Below are 23,435 nucleotides of genomic sequence, written 5' to 3'. Positions count from 1 at the left end.
TGGAATGGTCTCCCATCAAAACAGGTTTGTGGAGGCATTCAGACTGTCCCTGTGAAAAATCAGAGGAGACAGTATCACAAATGTTACAACTAATGTACATTATATTTTCAACACTGTTGCAATTCTTGTGTAGCATACACGTACATGGGAAAGGATACTCACAGGTCACATTTGTGACTCGGGTGCAGGTTGATGAATAAGTTGGAGGAGCTGAGTCACAAAAATGTCTGCACTGTGGATCGCCTAAAGAAAGGAGTAGTAGGATATACTGCATTTAGGCCATCTCTAATTTGATGGTCTGTGGGTCAAATAAATATGCATGATTTTGTAAAAAGCCATTTAGCTAACTCAAACAGATGAGTGCAGAAGCAGGCGTATGTTATAGCCAGAACAGTGATTTGACTGCTTCAACAGGTAGTTCTAAAATGCAGCGTGCCTCAGTATACATTCCTTGGACAGTTTGGTGCATGCGCAATAAAGTGGTTGTTAAAAACGGTTATTGTTAAGAAAGGATGAGCCTGGCGGGATACACCAGTTCGAGCCATCCAAATGGGAAATTGTTGTGTGACAACTACTGATCATGACAACATATTGTAACCAGTGTCATGATCTCGTTGCATTGGTCGTCTTGAGAGAGCAAGTCTCCTTCCCTTGTTAGATAATGAAAACCCGAGAAATATAAAATCTATATGGGCTATTTTAGACTTTGTAAAGCCTTTAGCTGCTAGTGATCTTATGATTAAGTCCTCCTTCTCTAAGTGTTAATCTAAGTCATCATCTGTACAGCATATGTCATCTACGTATGTCCAGCATGTCTTTGTATGCCTTCTAAGAGGGATTGTATTATACTAGAAAATATCCCAGGACTTTTTGTGCACCCATGTGGCAGCCTAGTGAAGTAAAACTGTTTCTCTTATAGGTTATAGCTGTATACGTATAGCTCTTTGTATCCAAAAGTTGTGCAAATAATCTATTCCCCAGATCCAATACAGTCTTATACTTGTATCTCTGTATGTTACACAGAAGGCCTGAGCTATGCATGTTATGTACAGCTTCTTTGTGTGTATTAGCATTTAAGATTCTAAAGACTATTACCAATCGTTATGAACCATCTGGTTTGGATACTGGAAGTAATTTTGTATTGTAGGGGCTTTCCTGTTGTTTCAGAACCCCTTGGTCTAATAACTGCTCCACAATTACTTTCAAATGTGGTATAGCCTGTGCTTTGATTTGATATTGTTCCTGAAGCGCTGGTGTTGCAAACACTGGCATTGTATGTCGAGGGCAATCCATGGAATGGCCTACATAATTCTTGTATAACTGTGCTGCACCTAAAATAGCCCATGAGTCTGCTTAGGAGCTCACTGTAGTTTCCTCAACTTCATCTGAAAAAGCTTTAATTACTGGCCTTTCCCTAACATGGGCCAATTATGTTCTGCAAAAGGGCCATCTTGTGTTATATGCAAATTAGACCAAAATAGTGCCCCTATTTCTTTGGATGTTGCCCTTTAAGATGAATTGTGATATGATATGATATTTTATTTATAGCGCGCCTATACACAAGTGTTTCAAGGCGCGACGAGGCATGGGAAGGGAACAAGGGGGAACAAGACAACAATCTTACTAGGCCCAGTGACATTGAGATTGCACAAGTGCAGGGAAGGTAAAAGGGGAGAAGTGCCAGGGGAAGGGGAGGAGGAGAAATGCAGGACATATGATCGACAAAACACAAACAGAGCTATAAAAAATAAAAATAGAAATGAAAGGAAGTGTGGTCAGCAAGTGGCAGTGCAAGGGTTAAGTGCAGTCAGAAGGTAATTAGAAAGTGCAGGTAAGGGGACTAGAGGGTAACAGATACAACCTCAAAGTGCAGTGTTGCCAGAGGGCAGTGGAGGTGTGCAACTTGGGGGCAGGGACCTGGGCCCGAGGTTCTGAGGGTAGCCAGGTAACCAGTGCAGTGACAGACAGGAGATCAGCAGGGAAGAGGAAAAGAGAAGGCAGAAGCAACAAGGAAGGTCGTGAGCAGCTTCCGGAACCTGAGATGGTTTTGCTCAAGTTTCAAAGAGGCAGGGAGGCTGTTCCAGAGGGATGCACCAGCCGAAGAGAGAGATCTGCCTCCAGGTTTTGCTTGAAAAAGTGATTGACCCTCAAGGAGTTTGAGTTGGAAGAGTGAAGCGCTCGTTTAGGAAGATACTTCAGAAGAGAAGCTGGAGATACTTTGGTCCCAGGACCCAGACAGCCATGTGGACAATGCAAAGGGTCTTGAATTTGATCCTTGCAGCCACTGGAGAGATACGATCCCTGGGCTTGAGGCCAAGGACAAGTCTTGCAGCCCTGTTCTGGATGAGTTGGAGAGGACGGAGAGTGGAGGCAGGCAGATTTAAAAAGAGGATGTTACAGTAGTCAAGCATAGAGAGGACCAGAGCTCTAGAGTCAGCGAGCTTCTGGGGAAGAAGAGGAAGGAAATAATATCTCTGAGGGATGAAGTTGGTAGTTTGACTTCTTAGAGACGTCAGAGATGTGAGGAGAGAAGGAGAGTGTGGAATCGAAAATAACCCAGAGTTCTTGGCCTTGCAGGTGGGAGCAGAGCAGGATGAGGGCCAAGGGAAGCCGGCCAGAAAATACAGGGAAAGAGAGGAGTAGATGCGCCAATGAGGGGGATCTCCGTCTTACTGGCATTCAGGCAGAGATCATTGGCGGCGCACCATTCTTGGATTGCAGATACAGTCAGGGATGAGAGAAGGAGAGGGGTAGTGGCAGAGTGGAGCCTAAAAACAAGCTGGGTGTCATCCAATAGCATTGGAAGTTGGAGCAGAGTGCAGCGTTGTGATGGGCGAGAGGTGCCAAGTATTGGTTGAACAAACAACGGGAGAGGTTAGACCCCAGGGGAACACCTATATTGTAATTATATACACTTTATTGTCCTCCACTACTTCTCCAATGGGAGTAATAACTTCTACTTTGTGATTAGTAGAAATGTGATGTAAAAGCTTAGCGTGTCCTTTAAATATGGAAACATGCATACCAGAGTCCAACTGTAGCACTAACCAATCCCTTGGATCTTTAGTCACTGGTATTATCATGTGCATCTGGTTTTGAACTTTTGCCATTGTCCACCCTGAAAGCTGCAGTTTGCTTCTTTCCTCCTTTCTTCTCATCCCTTCTGGCAGACTTTGCTCTCCTTTTGGTGCAGAGCCCTTTTACCTCTCTATCGGTGAACGAGGAAAAAAGGATAGTCTTCATCGCTGTACCTTTGTGGCTGCCTAAGCTGTGCCCTATACCTTAACTGATAAGTACTCTTTTCACCCATACTGCCCTTAAAGGGTCTTCTACCTGATCCAGCATAGTGCCTGGGGTATATACTGTCTCTTTCTAGACATGGTGTTCTGCTATGAAAGTTCTCCCTTTCTTCTTTGGCAGGGGGCATACTGAAAGCCCTTGTCCTTCCCTTTCTACCTCTAGCTGAGAAGATATTTTTGCCTGGCTCCTGTCTGATACCATTGGTGTTAGTAGGTGGTCCAATTTTAGAGTCCTTACTCTTAACAGGCTCCTTCCTTTTCCCCTCAACAGGGGGTCTACCTAGGTGGTATCTGCCTAGGGACCTGTAAGTAACTTTTACAATGTGACCAAACTGAAGTTCCCTTTCCTGGACATTGGGTGATACTGCTAATTGTCTGAAGTCATCTAGTCTTACTGTCTCACCTTTTTATTAGAGGCACAAGTACACCTTCTATCATGGAATAATCGTCCCCAGATATTGCCAGCCCTAAACTCATTGCTGCTCCCTGGTAGTTAAATAATATCTCTCTCAGAATTGGGGTATGTGCTGTTATTGAAGGAGTCCCAATTAAGTGAAGGTACAGCCAACTATACACTGAAACCCAACTATCACAGTGTTCCATTAGTGGATTACAACCTGTTGGCATTCTGATTGCTAGCGCCCTCTGCCTCTGCTGAGGAGTGACCTGAGGGTTGGCTGCTTCTAGCTTGCTCAGCCTTGTTGAGTACTATCTAGGGATTTCCTCCTGCTTTGCGGGTGAATTGCCCAATAAGACTTTGAGGGTCTGGAATGGAAGTGTGGCTTCCTCCCCTGCTATTAGTGGTCTGTGTGTTGCTGGAGCAGCTCCCAGGGCTCTATATTCTACAACTTGAGCGCGGACTGTGTTGACATTTCTCATCAGAATGTCATAGTGCTCCCTGGAATATGGGTAATTGGCCTCCTTATTTTGGTGGAACCTAAGGATGTGTTTTAAGGTTAAGCCTTCCATAGCAGATGGACCATATCTAGCCCTTGTGGTGGGGTATGTCAAGCCCCCTTGAAACCAGTTCTGCTGGTCTAACTGCTGTAAGGCTACTTCAGGATACCCATAGGGTGCCTATTGTATTTGATCTAGATCCATCCTAATGTGTAGTCTCTCAAACACACCTCCTGGCTTGTTACCAGGTGTCTTCATGTATCCAAACAGGGTTTTCCCTAGAAATCCTCCAGGCACTGCCACTGGCACTGTGAAATTAGTATTGACATTCCTAACACCTTCCTGTAACCACCCGGTTACTGCACGGTGACAGTTCACAGGTATATATCAACATGTGGGTTAGCCATTCTAGTATCTCTTAGCTAGATAGCTATTAAGAGTACTTGATTAAAAAGTCAACCTGCTCTTCACTAGAGTGTCTTAAGCTATTTAGTCAAAACATCCCGCTCTTCGTTAGGGTTCGATAATACCTCTTAGCTAAATAGTTGTTAAGAGGACTTGCTTGAAAAGACACCCTGCTTTTCACGAGAGTGTGCTTTTAAACTTTGTTCTACAACCTGATCTTCACTGCAGTGTATATCAATTGTGACACCAGGCCTGTACCAATCCTAGCCCCTCTTCAGTAGCCAGGTGGGGAGAATACTATTAGGGTGTAGGAAAAGTGAGCAATGTCTCATCTTGTGTGCCAAAGTGAAGTGATTTTTTATCACCCTTACCTCCAGAGCCTTCCCTACGCCGCCAGGTGTGAGTAGGAGTAGGGAAAATCATGTACCCGTCACTGTGCAACAGTAAAGGTAACAAGCAACAACCCATGCAGCAGGTGGCTGCTCTTAATTGACAACACAGGAGAGGTTTACCAATGTCACATTATATTTTATGGATAGTCCACTGCTTACACCATCCAGTAACCCTTAGTGTGTATTAAAAGACATGTACCTGGATAACACATCAGTAAACGATAATTCAAATAGATGCCCCACACTTAATGTTCATGTTCATATCCTTCTGATAATACTCAGTAATGAAAACTCAGTCAATGCGTCTTACACTCTCATGTAAAAAATACATCTTTTATTTATGAGACATATGTAATAAAGAAACGCTGCTATTGTTATTGTCACTATACACAACAGACTTAAAATGCAGAAAATCATTAAAGAAAAATCTGAAATTATTGTCATCGCTTCTACCTCTAGTCAAGACTAAGGGGGTCATTACAGGTTTGGAGGCAGCCATGGCGCTGTTAGCGCCATGGCTGCCTCCAAACCTGGGTCCGGGTCCGGGTCCGGTCTCTCTGAATGGGGACTTACTGGGTCATTCCAACCTTTGGAGGACCCGGTAAGTCCCCATTCAGAAAACCATTCCCCATTCCCATTTGAGCCCCCATAGGCTATTAGCGGACCCGTTATTTGCTCCACGGTCCCTTAACGGGTCCTGCTAAGAACTGCTGGTGAGACCAGCCGTTCCTGCTGGGACCCGCTAAGGGACCTCGGAATATGCCTACCAGCATACTCGTAATGACCCCCTAAGGCTGATCAACCTTCTCCAAGAAACCATAGTCACCTTAAAATCCACCTACCTGCCTCATCAAGTCATGCTAGACAACCTCACAAATCATGCTTGATAACCTTCATAGAAACATCTGCCTCACCATATCATAATGGGCAACCTCATAGAAGCAGTTGCCCAAATACCTCAATACCTTTCTCAATGTGATTTCAATGAAGGGTAAAATGCCTCTCATAATAACTAACAGTAGTAGGAGTTGTGAGGGTTGGAGAAGGCTGGAAGCCTGTGATTATCCACAATTCAAGGAAGAATGGAAAAATTACAAAAATATTAAAAAGCCACCTATTAATCCATGATCCTTTAATTTAAAAAAGCATCAGAAATTGACAAAAATGCTCCAATAAAGAATTATGTTTGTTTGTTTGTTTATTTATTTGGTAATGCGCGCCAAACCCTTGGGTAGCCGGGCGCAACAGTGTACAGGAAAACTTAAGTTTATTACAGTATTTGACATGAGTATATAAAACACATAGGCAAAAAAGCAAATATATGCAAGAATATATACAAACATATGTACAAGAACAGGGCATATCTTGGAATGTCCGAGGCACTCTAGCGAGACTATCTAACAGACGGCTATATGATCAAATTTATAGGTCAGACTATAAATCTGGTGTCATATATAGGCTAGGTAGGTAGGGGGGATGCATACTCGGCTATTTTTAGAGTGGAGAAATACAGGTAAACAAAGGTATGGTATGGGCTAAGTGGGAGTAGGCTAGGTGTTAGTCGAGTTATGTGTCATTGGCGCGCAGCCATTTGATTATCTTGTGTCTGAATTTAAGGTACGGTTGTTCAGTTCTGAGGTCGAGCGGTAACTTGTTCCAGCAGTGAGCAGCTTTGACAGGAAAGCTAGTTATTTTGAAAGGGTCAGCAGAGTCGGAGGTGGAGAAGACTTGCATGGTGCGATTAGCTAAGAAGGATTGGACCCAGGCTATGGCATCTCTGGTGAAGTTGGCGGCAGATTCGAGGTGGTTGCATAAGACTGCATGGTCCACCAAGTCAAAAGCTGCTGACAAATCCAGAAGGAGGAGCAAGGCTGTTTTTCCATTATCCTTTAGTTCCTCAATTTGTATCTTGAGGTCTAACAGAGCTGTTTCCGTACCATGGAGTGGGCGGAAGCCGGATTGCCGTGAGCTAAGCAGGTGGTTAGCTTCCAGGTAATCCTGGATTTGTATGTAGGCAGCTCTGTCTAGGATTTTAAGTAGAAATGGCACGGTGGTGATTGGTCTGTAGTTTCTGGGGATGTTGGGGTCCAGGGTTTGTTTTTTCAGTAATGGGAGGACCCATGATTCTTTGAGGTTGGTAGGTACCGTGTTGGATTTAAAGGAGGAGTTTATGAGCCTGGAAATGAAGGGAGCTAGGTCCCTAGCTGCGTCCTTTATTAATTGTGCTGGGCAGGAGTCGCCCTTGCAGTTTGAAGGTTTGAGGGAGAGTATTATTTTTTCTGTGTCAATTATGGAGATAGTCTTGAATGTAAACGGTGCGGTAGTCTTATTCTCCTGAGATTGGGGTATTTGTTGGTGCGGTGCGGTAGTCTTATTCTCCTGAGATTGGGGTATTTGTTGGTCCAGTGGTGACAGGCCTTTTTTTTAGCAATTTTGCATTGAAGCGAGGAGATTTTGTTAGAAAGGACGTTTTGTATGTTTGTGCACCAAACTTTGTTTTTGGGGGCATTGTCTATTGGTTGAATAGGGGATTCCAGTTCACGGAGGATGGCGAATAGCTCTTTAGTATTAGAGTTAGCTTTTGCGATCCTGTCGTTAAAGGTGTTCTTCTTGATTTTGATTATTTCTTTTTTGTAAGATTTGGCAAATTCAGTTAGGTTATTTTTGTTTTATTTAGTGGGTCAGTGCCGCTAGATGGATTTGAGCTTTCTTTTCTGTAGTCTTAGAGATTTGAGGTGGGGCGTAAACTAGGCATTTAGGGGGGCTTCCTGTTTAGCTTTGCGTAGTTTGGTTGGAGCAACTGCGTCTAGTGCTTTGATCATAGCATCATTGAAAGTATTTACTAAGGTGTCGTGTTGTTACTTTCCAATCCAGATATGGCTGGAAGGAGGAGAGGGATAATATTTTCAACAGTTATATCCTTCTTACTTCTGGTTGGGAGAGGGGGAACCATGTTGTTGATTTTAGGGCTAAGGAGATCTAGTGTGGCGGAGAAGGTTATTAGATAATGATCAGTCCATGTTTGTGGAGCAATATCGGTGATACTGATGTTGCAGTTCAGTTCGGTTACCCAGTCGAGGGTCCTTCCTTTGATGTGGGTAGGGGAGAGGACTTTTTGATCAAGGCTGTAGTCCTTGAGCAGGGCTGCAACTGACTCCGCATGTTTATTGTCAGTTTCATTACAGCCGAGGTTGAAGTCTCTCAATAGTAAGGTTTGGGAATGGTCTTTGGTGTTGTTGGCTATAAGGCTAGTTAGATCGCCTTCAAAGGTACCTAGTGGCCCAGGGGGTCTGTATATCAAGTGGATAGAGAGCGTGCGGTTATCAGAGAGGGACATTCTAGCTGTAAGTGTTTCACAGGATGAGTAGGAGACTGATGTGGCAGGTCTGATGGGATGGGTAGATTTGAAGATGATGGCTAGTCCACCGCCTCTGGCATTTGGCCTGTCAGCTCTGAGAATTTGGTATTCATCGGGCACTGCTAGCATTAGTGTTGGTCCTGCAGCCTCGTGAAGCCAAGTCTCGGTTATGGCCAATCGGTCCAAGTTGTCATTATTTAGGATGACGTCGATTTCTGCGGCGTGGGCCACCACTGCTCTCTCGTTGATGAGGGATCCTATTAGCATTAAAGAGCTATTAGGTTTGGTAGTTTGACAAGTTTTAGGTGGTAAGGTATCTAGAGTTGTGCAGGTTTTAGTAGAGGTTTGAGCGCCGGTATAGGTGGATTGCTTGACTGATCGAGACAAGTTTTTTGGCTGGGTATTAGTACGTCTATTGGCATTATTCTGGTGGTTTCTTACAGGTTCATAGATACTGGGTAGTCTGGACCTGAGTCTCAGGTTTCTATCCTTAGGAGGGCTGGTTTTGATAGTAAAGGCTATTATTCTAGATATAGCGTTGATGAGTATTAGGGTCAGGGTGACTTTAGTGAGGCAGGTAGGGGACATTTTCTATCTATGCCATGAGCATACTGTGTACTGGTGTCTACATATTTAGTTTGGGTAGCAGATACGTTCAGTAATATGCCTAAATCATTAATGGCTGGGAAGTACAGTGAACTAACATGCAGTGCATTTAAATTGTAGAAATACAGTGAGAATGTTCAAACATACTGACATCTAGATTCGATTTTAGCATAAGAGGCCTAAAACACTGGTGACTGGAGAGCACAAAAGGTCTAAGACACTAATGACTGGGAAGTACAGTGAGCTAACATTAGTACATTTAGTACATTTAGATTGTAGAAATACAGTGAGGGTGTTCAAACATACTGACATCTAGATTCGATTTTGGCACAGAAGGCCTAAACCACTAGTGACTGGAGAGCACAAGACAGGGCTACAACACTGGTGACTGGAAAGTACAATGTACAGCACAAAATGAAATTCAGTACGTTTATGTTATAGGAATGCAGTGACATACGGATCTAAGAGTGGGGTCATTTGCAGAATGCACAAACAATGATCATCTTAATTCGATTTTTAGCAACCAGGGCAAAAACATAGGGTCAATTGCAGTATACACAAGCAATGGGTCATCTAAATTCGATTTTTAGCAATCAGGGCTCCCAGGTGATAAATATGCAGCAAAGTGGCAATGGTCAGGCAGGTTGCAGCAGTCTAAATGCAGTTACTAAGAGGCAGTCTAGAATCAATTTTAAATAGTCAATCAGAATCTGGGATACTCTGGGTGCAATATGTTAAAGCAGTGGCTAGTATGGCTAAGAATCAAGCAAGTGACAGCAATCTAAATGCAGTTGTAAGGCTGCCGAGCAGAGTCATGGCTACTCGGGATACTGTTTACTAATGTGACCGTTAGTCTGGGCCGTTTCAAATAATCTAAATGCCGTTTGCTGGACAGACAGTCTAAATGCAGTTTGTAAAACGAACCAGCAGTAAGCAGGATTATGGCGCTCTATCTGCCGTTTTCTGATGTACCACAAGCGAGCGTAGTAGTAGAAGACAGAAAGACATGCGCCTCAACGTTGCGCCGCAGTGTTAGTGTTATGAGGGCTTAGACATTACCTGGCGTGTGGCAGACAGGGGGTCTGGCAGACGGCAGACACAGGCATCTAACAGGTGCTGGCCTTGTTGCAGTGGGCCTTGGGATTAATGGTTTCAGTATATAGCCAATACAGAATAAGGTGTCTGCTCTTAGGTGGTGAGCTGATTTGCCTTTGGGAAGAAAAAACAAAGAAATGGTTGCTCATGCAGCTCAATTAATATCAAAGTTCTGCTCAAAAGTCAACTGGCAGAGGCCCCTAGGGACTCAAAATGCCTCAAAACGGCCAGAATCCAGCTTAGTGGCTTTAAAATCCAGCTGAGGAAAAATGAGGGAGTTGCCCCTCGCTTCTGGAAAGCCCCGGTGCTCTCACTTCAGTCTTCCAGCCGTCTGTGTCTGCCCCTCATCTTCTTGCCAGCATCGCCGACCCAAATAGCTGTGTCTGGGGCTTGAAGCCTGTCTTATTTATTCTATGCGGGTGTTCACTATTACACGCCTACAACCGCCAAAGTTCTCCCAGTACTAAAAATCTTTCTAACATAATTATCAGTGACCAACATCTTTCTTGTGTAAACTATAGCTGGGACGATCGCGTCATCCCCCACTAGGAATCTTTCCAACAAAAGTGTCAGTGGACAGCACCGATCCTGTGTAAACTACAGCAAGGACATTTTGTAGTTCTTCTGCAGTGACGAATTTTGCATTGTTATCTCTTCTTTACTATGTATTGGAACATTAGCTTTTGTGCCAGAAAAAGCCTATAGAGCAATTAACGGCTTTGTGTATACCAAAGAATCATATTGTACCAAGCCCAAAGTCACTGGCTCATGCTCCAACTATTGAATAAAAAACGCTGCTGTAATGTATTTCATTATTTCTAACACAATGCTCACAGCTCGCATTTACTGAATATGAAAGTGTTTGCATCGTACCCTTTGCATTAGCATCAAGGGTGGTTCTATGGCTTACACCACTTGCTGCTTTAAGCATGGATGACATGGGCAGACATGGGAAATGACATGTCACTTGTACTCACTAAGTGTTCCCATGTTCTTTCTGCAATAGTACAGCAACAAGAAAATCAGTAGCTGGAAGGTTGCACAAAACAGTGGCAATAGTTGCAAATTGTTTAAAATCTCCATCCTGTTGCATAGGACACCCCTTACCTAATAGTTATGAACAATTCTTTGGTGGAATTCTCAGATTGCCTAATATAAGCCTGGAAACAGGCATACTTAGGCCTTGTCAGACAGGCCAGGCAGGTTTTTAGTCTCATTCATAGGTTTTTCTTCAGTCTTGAGGGAGCCAAGGTTTTCTTAATTTCTTTGCAAGAGGTCTACCATGACATTTCCTTCTTAGAAAATTCATGATCAAGTTAGAGTAAAGCTTAAAATGGCTCTCAACCTGCCAACTAACATACTAAAGAAGGTGAAATGTGTGCCTAAAGTTTTGATATCTCCGACCGCCCTTTCTCTCGACCAAAAGTACATTTCTCACATACTGCCTGATCACGAGTCTGGCGGTAACCCTTAAATGCAGCCGTAACGCTATAACCGCTGCATTTAAGGGTCTGCCAGATCACTGACTTGGTGGATTCGCCGATTTTCTTTGCTAATACCGCCGGCGGTAATAGCACCAAGGATTCCCAATTCGGCCCAATGGGGAACGGGGAATTCCCAAATGGGCCCAATGGGGAATGGGAACTTACATCTCTACCAAACCCGTGATTGGGCGCTAATAGTGCCAGGGGTTTTGTCGGTAACACTAAAAGCCCCATCGGTAATACCGCTGGGGATACCGCCCAACTCGTTATGAGGCCCATTGTCTTTTGAACTCCTCTCATGGTAATGATGAGTACTCTTAAAATGGCCACTTCCCTTTGTCCTCCAATTCCCAGAGATCTGGGTTGACATTGGCAAAGCAAGTAAATAAAATTGGAGCTGCCTGCATACGTCAGTGGTAGAGATGCTGGGAGGAAACTAGCTTGTGTTTCCTTTCTTAGCCTTTTTCATGCTGTGCTATGACTGCTAATGCATTGGTATGCGATTGATGCTTTGTCTTCCATATTATTATTTGCCATATGTGGGGAAATTTTGAGGAACAGGACAATGTAGCCAGGAATTTATAAATTTGCAATGGTTATTTTCCTTTCATTATGGTTACTATTATTTACATTACCCAACTTGGGGGCAGCTGCTCTATGTCCTTAGCATCAGTAACAAAGGACATGGTTGATACTAATTCTCTATGTTACCCTTTCCATCTTTACCTTATTTCAAATAGCTATGCGTAGTTCATTATAACTAGATCAGCTTTCGTGTACCATTACTAGATTGTTCTCAGCAATCAAGAAAAAACAGACAGTTTGAGAAATTTCCTAGACCCTTTTATTTAGGTGCTTTCTCTATGAAATCTCCATTTTCCCGCTGAAACACCAACATAAAGCAATCTGCCAGGGTGTTTCAATTGATTCTCCAGGCTGACTACATGCCACACAATCCTGCAGGTTCTTCTATGACTCGGGTGTCTTGTGTAATCTTGAGAATTGAAAGAGATCATAGCAGGATACGAACAAGGACCACATACTTTGTGTGCATATATGTATGCATGCACATATGGGATTTATAAAACACAAATTTAGCTGGGAAGGAATGAGAACATACTTTAACAAGAACGGTTCACTCTTAAGGTGCCGGGCTGTCCATTTTAGAATTAGTCAATCAGACCATGGTAATACCTCCCTACCTTTTGTTAAACAATTAAATTCACCTTTTTACATAATGTATTCTTAACTGCCCTACTCCTGTTCCCCAGGGTTGGCAGTCCCAGAATTTATATTCCAGAGTTTGCTTCTTGCTAAAAGTTGTGTGTGCCTTGGCAAAGAAGCCACCAATCTACAACTTTGCCTGAACACATCTCAAGCCCCCATGCATTCAAACATTAACTCTAATGTTGTATTGTTATTCACCAGTGCCTCACATATATAGTACAATTGATGCCAAATACTCTTAAGACACATCCTTTTTCTACAATATAAATATATTGTCCACCTAGCAGAGCCTACATGCACCCACATTGTCACAACAAATTATTTTCCAGTCTGCATCCATCTGCCATTAATTCTGTCTTTTCCCACACCTTACCGTTCGCGTTCTTTAAGTTTGCTACACAGACTTTGGTCTGTATTTGCTGAGTGGGGGGGACAGTATACCAATTTTCGGACAAGACTAGGCTTTCTGAGACAGCTTAAGTGGCCGCTCTGCACATAACACAACATACCTCAGTCAGAACCCTCAAAAAATAAACAAATACAATGATTGTTATTTCTGTTTGTAATTTGATTTATTTTTTCGAAAGCGGGTACCCTGTCAATGACATTAATGACGTTGCCTTTGGCATTGAACGGAGGATAGCAGAGACCATGCAGAGCAACAGAGGTTCGAATCCGGGATCTACTCTTAGAAATTGCACCCAGTTACGGTATTAGGTGTGTTATGAAAAACCAATTAAATCAAATAAATATGTGCAAGGGCTTAAAGGGGTTCTGAAAATTGAACTGTTCACAGTAGATAAGCTAGAGAACCTTGTTAACCTTTCCACAAAGTCGCTTAGTACTGAGTATCTTTCTAAAAATGTACCAATAATTCTCCTGCTGCTTACCGGAAGGCATTAATTGATTCGTACTGAGTATATTCATCTAAATGAGTCGTTTGAGGTCCTGGGTGGCAGACGACGTATATGTAGATTCTGTCATCGAGGGTTAGTAGAATCTGGAAGAAACCTTTTAACTGAATGTTCCAAATTTAATTAAGCTAGAAAGGAAGCCATGCTGGCGCCAGGGCCCCCCGACTGTCCCCTCACATTATGATATTGGGCCAATATGGGAAACATATTTGAAGGGAGACCGCATCCTGCGTAAATACCATCTCACAAAAATATGGAACATTGCTTGGAAACATTGAACTGATGGCCCTCGTATTGTAGTAGTTATAATTGACAATTCTTATTTTATTAATCTAGTTATAATTGACACTTCTTATTTAATAATCTTTTGTTAGTGGATTTTAATGATTTGTGTTGTATTGACATATGATTGATATTTTAATATGCATTATAAAAAGCCATTGCTATGGCTATACATGCAAACTAAATTAAAAAGATTGACAACAATGATTTGAGTTGTGTGGCCTGTCATACCTGCATGTAGATGTCTTGGTATATTTTGATAAGACTTCTGGTCAGTGGAGAATATGCCAGTTCCAATTGTGGTTTGGGCTTGAAATCAAGTTGATAGTTAATGACAAAATTCACTAGAATGTTTTTCGAACTGTGGAATGAACTGAAGTCCAAGATGTCCAAGGCAGTCATTCCTCTATGTTGAAATGGAAAGACGGCTACTTTCTGCGTTCTACATGGTATAGAAAATTCACTAGTCTTCCTTTTAATACCACGTTTCAGACTTGTGACAGGAACGCTATGTGTCTCAATCTTCCTGGCATCCCATGACTTTGATGGCGACCTACTGGCTTTTTTTGCTCAATCCAGGTAGTATGAGTAAGGCTAGGTGTAATGGTCAGAGACATTGGGTCCTGCATAATGGTGCTGTCTGGGAAATTCCCCTTCGTGCTGGGGTTTGGTGTCCGTCCTAGAAGCTTGGTTGGCATTAATAGCCATTGTTTTCTGATCATTAAGTCAGACATTTGAAAAATGTATTTGTCTTTACCAGTCTTTCTTTCTTTGCAGATGCTAACTTGGGAGCCCTTTAGCCAGCGTGGCATCTGTATACCTTTTTTTTGTCACATCACCTCCAAATTATATTCAAGTTTGTCAGTGTAGAGGGAGGGACTGCACTTGTGTTCTCTTGCCTTTGTTTTATTACAATGAGCCCTTCAGTATCCCTGTTATTTGGCCATTGCCAGTTAGGTAACTTAAGTCTCTTCTGAGAGACATAAACCAACTGGCTTTTCTTTGTGTCTGTGGTGCTTTTTTCCAGAAAGAGCTTGTGCCCTTTGGCCATGCTGTACACGTCCATGTCCAACACACAGATGGTGAAGTGGCATCAAAGAAGATTTGTCCTTATTATGGTCTGAAGTGACTTTGAATGGATCTAGCAGATAGTTCAATACATTAATATTCATGAGACAAATAAAAGGGAAATACAAATCTTTAATTTGGTGTTCAAATCACTGCCTTCTTTTCTGTGTGTACTTTCTGTAAAAATGTGTATCACTGTTGTATCCCTGAATCCATACTATCCATCGACTCTGAATTTGTTGAGATTCCCGAACCACTCTCTGTAGGACTTGTACTTTAAAACACCCACCATTGTGTTAACTTTTCTCTTGGCTGTTCCAAGTTATCTGGAAATCCAACAGTGCTACAAGATCAGCTGTGACCCACACAACTGCAAATGAACATAGCATGACTTCTGAAGATGTCAGTACTCTAACCACACAAGGTACTATACTTATCAATACTCCCTATTTCTTTCTAGATGTTAGCTCCTTATGAGTTGGTTCAGTATGATGTTGACAAGGATGAGCCGGTGCGGGATGCCAGTGGAAGATGCATCAAGGTCCCGAGAGGTAATGCAACCAATGACAGGCATGGCTTTCTTGCTCGCCTTTAGGAAAGAAACCATTCTGTTGTAGCCTGAATTTGTGTCCAATTGCTATAATGGAATGTCTCTGAACTGTCTGATGAATAATAGATCTTGCAGTGTTTACATTTGGCTGCTCCTTTATGTGTGACCACTCTCCTTTTCATGGTGCCTCTTCAAATCTAGTAAACTCTTACCAATGATTTGCTAGACTTTTTGAACATGAAAGCAGACCAAATACCTATTATGGACATGGCAGAGATGGAACAATCATTATCTGTGGCCCTTGTAAATTGAAATCATGAACAGTTGGCACATTAATTGCTGATTGGGACAAAAGACGGTCTAAGCACTTTCCCGATTTCTATATAATTTCTAAAGCAGGTTGGTGTACAGAGAAATTAGGATGCTTCTTCATGTGCTTCTCAAAGACCAAGAGAGCTGGTGCTGATTCAGTGACATGTCAGGGCTGTGTAGACTTGACAGAACCTGCTAACTGTACTGAGCGATTGATGATCTAAGTCAGTTGGATAAACTATCAGATTTGATTTACTTAAGCCACTGTTGACTCAAGAGTCTGACCACAGAAGTCTAACCACACAATGGAAAACTAAGTTTTATGAAAGTACGATTATTTTACAGGTGGCAAGTTGTGGTAAAGAGGCCCTAGCTGACTGTGGTCCTATGGATCTTTTAAACTTTCTGTCACCTAACCCTGCTTTGTATTCAAGGGGAGTTTAAGGATGGTCCCTTCTACCATGTGATGTCAATTGTTCAGCATGCACACATGGTCTCACCTGGCCTTCTTCTACTCTGGTATCCCAAGATGTTCTCCTCCCCACCACTCTGCTATCCCCCCGATGATACACCCCACCTTCCTACCTCCATGATTTGATGTTACCTTATTTTCTCCTCTCACTTCCTCCTCTTCCTACTCCTCCACTCAATACTGCTACTATCTCCAACCACCGCCCTACTATTCTCTCTGTTGTTACCTCTCTTCTCTCCTTCTGCTATTCCACCTCTTTACCACTATTTTTCCTCCTCTACTAATACTACTTCTCCGCTCTCATGGCTACTTCTGATCTACCACCACTTCTAGTAGTGCTTCTCACTACCTCCGCCTCTTCTCTGCTTCCGCTACCACTACATCCATGTTGCTACTACCTCTACCACTTCCCTTCTCCTGCTACTACCTTTCCTGCTTTATCTCCCTCATCTCACTACCGCCACTAGAACCGCTACACACCACTACCAGTTCTTACTAATTCTACTGCTACTACACTCACTTGTCTCATCCAGGCACAACCACCCCTACATACCCCCGTCTCCAACCACCTCTAGTCTTCTGTCCTCCGCCCTCCCACTGGTCTCTTGTTCCTCTCCTTCCACCTCGTGACCTCATCCTTTTGCAACCCACAACTAAACCATCCCCACCTCACCTTTAAATATCCCAACCTGTCCTAGGATTGGCTAACTTACCCTCGCCAATTGCATACCTGTTTCCAGAGGTGTGACATGGGAAGGACTTGGTGAGGACTCATAGGGGCTTGTAAGCCCTGCCTTCTTTCTCACGTGACCCTGCTATATTCATGCCATGGGCTACAGCATGGCCCATAGGGAACAGTTAAACCTTTTTTTATGGCCTATCCATAGACCTTTTGTCAATAAAAAAATCACTAGTGGTTTAGTGGGCATCCTGGCTACTTTCACGGTGCTGGTCTGTCACCCCCATGGCGGTGGACTCCACACTCACCACTCTTGCTGAGGCCGGCCCATCCATGCCCCAACACCCGCCATCTCTCCGGGCAGTGGTCCGCCGCTGTCTTTGTCTTTTCCCTTCAATCCCTACTGCCCCGTATCTCCTTCTCATTCTGTGGCATTCCAAGGCTGCTGCATCTGTCATCCTGCTCCATGGCAAAATTTTGATATGTATACAGCAGACCCATTGAGTTTCCTTAAATTATCCTGACCCAGAGATTGTCCCTTAGAACAAAAGATTGATCATGAATAAAATCACCAAAGCATAAAATCTGTAAATTCATCGAAATGGGGCATTCTATAACCACATGTTTAATTTTCTCAGTATCAACACCACACAACCTACATAACGACTCAGTTGATTCCCCTTTGGTTCAGATAGTTATTATTTCACGCATTTTCAACACATTGAAACGACATCCCTTGAAAATCTTTCTTAAAAACGCTGATGGGGATTGGGCCAAACAAGCACTTCTCTCCCTCCATTTGTTATGTTCACTAGCCACATTAGAATAAAGTTAATGTTGTCACACGTTTCACACCAATCTTGTTGTTTCAATGCTTTTTTCCTGCTTCCCCCAATCTCCCATCATGTAACTAAGGCAGACTCCTTTATCAGCAATATTTTTTTTTACATGTAACCACATACCTTAGATTGCTTCCTCGCTCATTTTTACTAAATAGCTCAAATACTGAATTTTTAGGAGGCCACATTAAATGTCTACACTGTAACATTACTTTCCATAAACAATGGAAATTCATGGCGTTCAGCCCCAACTCAAACTGAATCACGCCCACTGGAACGCAATTCTGCAGTCCTAACAGGATTCTCCACATCAACCCCTCGGTTTTCTAAAAATCATGTCCATCTAAACAATGCCGGGTTTCAAGCCCATAAAGAAGTGCCGGTAGTCCTTTGCCTTTGTAAAATTTCACTATCGTCCCATAACTACTATCCATAAACTTTATTTCGGCATGCATTTAGAGAGCCTTTCTTTTCAGTGTATCAATATAATTCATACAGGTTGTCTTTGGCATGATAGTAAAGCCCATATGTTTAAATTCCTTTAAAATCTCAATCTTATTATTATTTAACCACGAATTAAAACATGATCTCTTACTCTTCACCCCAGGAAACTAGATGATTTTGGTCTTAGTTGTGTTAATGACAAGGGCCCTCATTACGACCCTGGCGGAGATCGCGGTGCAAAATGCACCATGGAGCACGGCGGAAAGCTGCCGATACCGCCATGGGGGTTGCCGGATTTACCGCCCCATTCCGACCTTGGCGGGGCGGTAAATCCCCATTCCCCATTTTACCCTTCCCCATTCCCATTTTTGCCCCATAGGGTATAATGGGAGTGGGGAAGGCGTTAATTACGCCACCGTAAAATACGGTGGCGTAATTAACAACAAGGTCCCGTAGCGCCATGGATTTCTCCGCCCGGAAAAACCAGGCGGAAAACGGCTCCATGGCGCTACGGGAACTCGTAGTAGGGCGGACGGGTCCGCCGCGAATACCGCTGGCGTAAACCCACTCCGCCAGGGTCGTAATGAGGCCCAAGGTCATTTTCTAGCGTGTAATTATGAAATGCATATAATAGTCTTTGCAGCCCAATTTCTGTAGTTTCTAGTTAACAAATGTCATCTGCATAGGATAGACAATATATTTTGATACTATTTACATGGGGTGCTCTGCCCATATCAGCTGTATACAAATTATACAAGTGGGTGCAAGAATGCAACCTTCTCTGAGCCCTGTACTCATCCCAATAGGTTTAGAAACATGTCCTTGCAGATTGATTTAATCTCACTTGTAAATAGGTGGAGCTAAAAAAAGTATATTTAATAAATGGTTAGGCATCCCCACTTTGCTAACTTTAACCATAAATGACCCCGATTCACTTTGTCAAACGCTAGTGAGAGATTAATGCTTGCCAGGAAAATTGGAGTTGACGACCTTTTCAGCGACATCCCTACACCCACTTAAAAATCTGTTTGAAAACAGTTCAAGATATTATTGCCCTTTGCCCACTGATTGAGATCTTGCAGAATAAGAAGACAAGATTTTTGCATCTGAGTCCAAGAGCGCAATAAGCCTATTGTTCGCTTGATTTACTTTCTCTCCCTTCTTGAATATTGGAACAATCGTAGATGTTTTCGCGGGAAGGAAGAGTTTTCTTAGTCATCAGAATCTTTTGAAACTTTATGCACAATATGTTAGCCCCCTTTTGGGTATTGTCTTTACAAATTATGTTGCATAGGCTATTAGGACCTGGTGCACGCGAATTACTACAGTTTTTAATTACTCTCATGATATCCTCTACCTCAAAATTCACAATCTATGTGCCGGGTGTGAGTCTAAATGGGCGTTTTGAAGTAACTAGATGTGGATATAGCTCGGAATAATATTTAATCCCACTGGATTCCAGTATGGGATTTTCCTGAATAATCGGTTGTGGCCCTTTTTTAGAGGCTACCAATTTCCAGAAATGAGTATCGGACTTTGTTAATAAGGCTTTCAGCATTATTTCTGTTCTAGGAGACCCCTCAGCGCTCTAATTTTATTTTTATAACACTGTCCGATTTTCCTCAGGCATTCCTTGCAATCTTTCCCAATGAGATCACTCGTTTTGACACCCAATATCTGGCTTTGCAACCTTTTTTACAGGCCTTTATCTCAATGCTAAAGCTATGAGGCCTCAATGATCATGGTGATCCATTAGTTACATTCTGCCCAACAATTGTTTGGATGATACTAGGAAACCTGTTCAGAGAGAAGAAATGGCCCTTCCACTCAAAGGAGGTTGTATCAAATGACTTACTTATGGCAGTGTTAAAACTTAAAATGTTAGACAGATACCACTTAATGGATTTTCGAGGGTTATTTATTGCAATATTCAGAATCATTTTAATTTGACACATTGTCGAGGTTATCGACACAAGACCTCAGCATATTATGATAACTCAGATCCGTGGGCACTACGACAACAAATTGCACTTATTATAAATGGTTTCTGAGGTATACATATAGTAAATTATTGAAGATTGAGAGTTTCTGTGCCAGGTCTTCTCTTCACCTTTATTACCCTCTATATTTCCATTTAATCGGAACACATACCAATCAGCAAATAATTGCATCCATAAGGTCCCCTTCTTGTACAATGTATGCTGTTAATTTAAATAGTCTGACCCTAATCATTATAATCCAAATGGTCTGTCAAACAGTATGCATTCAGGTCCCCTGCAATTATAATAAACTCATGCCCATATGCCGAAAACCTTTCTTCTTCGGATAGAAGTTTTTTTTGTCCAAGAACGTCTTCAAATTTGATAAACAAGCATTATAGTATATGTTAATCAATAATAGATTTTTTTGACTGACAGCCATGACAATATGTAAGGCTAAATTCCGCAAATTTCAGCATCAAACAAATGTACTTGAGAAGCCCACACTGAATTTACCGCCACCAACAAGCCTCCCTGCGGTCTCCCCTTACCTCCTACAATCACCATTTGCGATACAATTCCATAGCCATCTAACGTAGCTTGTTGTGACAAAAACGTTTCCTGAAGGATAATCATGTTCCTACACAAGAAATTACACAATAGCAAATTACCCAACAATTTAGCATGCCCTCTCAAGGGGGTGTGGCTAGCTGCGATGTGAAGTGGATGTGCTTACCTGAGCTTCTTGAAGAGTTCTGTAAATCATATGTTTTCAGTGTAGCCCAGAGATAACAAACCATCCAGAATCATTCTGATTGAGCCACGCAGCGGCACAGGAGTGTGTACACTCTGAAACGCCTGCGGAAACGTTGTGAGGGCGCAGAGACTGGCATGGGAGTCGAAGCCTGCTGAGCTGAAAATGGTGACCGTAACCTGCTGAATGGGGAGCTTGCCGACGACCTCACTCTGGGAACAAAGAGGAGCACAGATATCAAGCTGACAGGCATACAGCGGGGCAATCGCCTTCAGACCGGCGTGCTTGCCAAGTGGACGGGAAAGACTGATCCCTGGTGAGACAGCCAGCCAGGAGACGGGTTGAGACACACTTTGTATAATGGTGTGTGCAGCACAGGGAGAAATCGACTGCTGACTAGGCCGGGCACCGGGGAGGCAGAGCGCTGTGGACGCAACGGCGTACCATGCAGTGATCCGAGCGTGAACAAGGACACCGGGCAGCTGGAAGGTGGGCGACTGGGAGCGCCAGATGCCAACGGATGCACCAGGGCACACGCTGCTGTGAGCAGCGTGAGAAACACTCAGGGCCAGTGAGAGATCAGTGAATGCAGAAGCATTGAACGGTGAGAAGCACTGACCAGGAATAGGACAACCCTGGGTGGCGTGTAAGGCACTAAGCATTAATTTCCCATATAGAAGCACTAGAAAATGGACAGCGTGGGGAAGACAGAGAGGCTGGCAAGGCACCTGAGGTGGTGGGCACAAAATCGCTGCTCCCCCTCTCTGTCTGGTGGTTTCTCTGACATTAATGGGCCCTCGAGAGCAGACGCTGCACTGATGAAAGCCTAGCAGTGACACAAACAAGCACAACGATCCCCCAGTGATGCACTGGCCACACAAGTATTCTGGAGCCATGACCCGCAGGCCAGCAGTGAGGCCAGGAGGTGGAGGGTGTGCTGTAGACGATATCAAAAGCCAGACGGTAAAATAAAGGGAAATACCACGATAAATAAGGGGGCGCGCCTGCTGCACTGACATAGTACTGACCCCTCAGAGTGGCTTCCACAGGCACTGGAGAGAGGGGCCTGGAACTGTGTGACTTAGGCGGGAACCTGAACAAGAGACTGTGGACATATGCTGGAAGGGGGGAAGAAGAAAATGCCAGCAAAGCCATGGCAGACGAAAATGGAGGCGTTTGCAAAAAGAGGAGACCAGAAGCGGGAGTTAGGAAATGCAGAGGCACAACAGAAAGAGAATAGCCCCGAGACCCCCGCTAATGTCACTAATAAAAGAATATTGGAGGCTAGTGCGGCCCTGCGTACATCCATGCAGACCCGTATCAGGGAGATAAACTGTGATGTCGGACTCGGGAGGTAGGATGTGCGCAATCTGGCAAGCAGAGTGTTATGTTATGTTACTTGGCATTTATATAGCGCCTTATGTATCATTGGTATGATCGCAAAGCGCTGGGAGGTTGAACGCCCTCGGGAACCGCAGTTCAGTCAGTAGAGAGAGTGTGGTATGGTGCGTGGGCGCACTGGATATGTGTGCAGCTGGTGTGGTTGTTGCATGAAAGCTGCTTAGCGGTAGGTGTGGTGCTGAGGAAATCAGTTGGATGTGTTCAGTCTGGAGGGTGGACACCCCGACTGAGTTCTGGCTGCGTTAGGCGTGAAGAGACGCTTAAGCTACCCGGAATGTGCTCTGCTAGGTTGATGTGGGAGTTTGTGGGGTCATGTTAATTATGAGAACAGCTAGACCAAATGTGTCATAGTACAGCTGTGTTCTAGTTGAATGGTGGTGTAGGGGAGAGTAAGCGTAGTAGTTTGATATGGTGATTATCAGTAAAGTGCCTGTGATCAAGCATGAGAGCAGGACAGGGGGCGTACATACAGTTCATACAGTTCATCAACACCACAGTTACGCTATTAGGCACACTTTCTAGATTCAACTTTACCACAGTGACGTTATTAGGCACACTTTCAGATTCAAATTTACCAAAGTGACTATACTACAGAGACGCTATTAGGCATACTTTCAAACTTTGGCACAGTGACTCTATTAGGCACATTTTCTAGATTCAACTTTAGCACAGTGACGCTATTAGGCACATTTTCTAAATTCAACTATACCTCAGTTACGCTATTAGGCACATTTTCTAAATTCAACTATACCACAGTTACACTATTAGGCACATTTTTAGATCCAACTTTAGCACACTGATGGTATTTGGCACACTTTCTAGGTTGAACTTTAACACAGAGACGCTATTAGGGGACATTCAGTGATGTTGGGAATACCTTCTAAATTGAACTTTATGGGACATGCTACCATTTACAATTCTAACTAAGTGTCGGACATGCTATCATTCACAGTTCTGGGGTAAGGTTATGTTAATGTT

The 23,435-nt window shown here is 43.3% G+C and overlaps 1 protein-coding gene across 1 annotated transcript in view; it reads left to right on the top strand.

The window, feature by feature from the left end:
• LOC138521306 (long-chain fatty acid transport protein 2-like) overlaps positions 1-23,435 on the top strand; it is a 450,908-nt gene that overhangs the window by 299,890 nt on the left and 127,583 nt on the right. Inside the window, exon 6 of the mRNA XM_069634043.1 lies at positions 15,488-15,578. Coding sequence (XP_069490144.1) covers positions 15,488-15,578 — 91 coding nt within the window. The remainder of the gene's footprint in view (positions 1-15,487; positions 15,579-23,435) is intronic.

This window comes from Ambystoma mexicanum, chromosome 13 (assembly GCF_040938575.1).
Source record: "Ambystoma mexicanum isolate Mex_15411 chromosome 13, UKY_AmexF1_1, whole genome shotgun sequence".
Classification (NCBI taxonomy): Eukaryota; Metazoa; Chordata; class Amphibia; order Caudata; family Ambystomatidae; genus Ambystoma; species Ambystoma mexicanum.
This window is presented reverse-complemented; position numbering and strand designations above follow the sequence as displayed.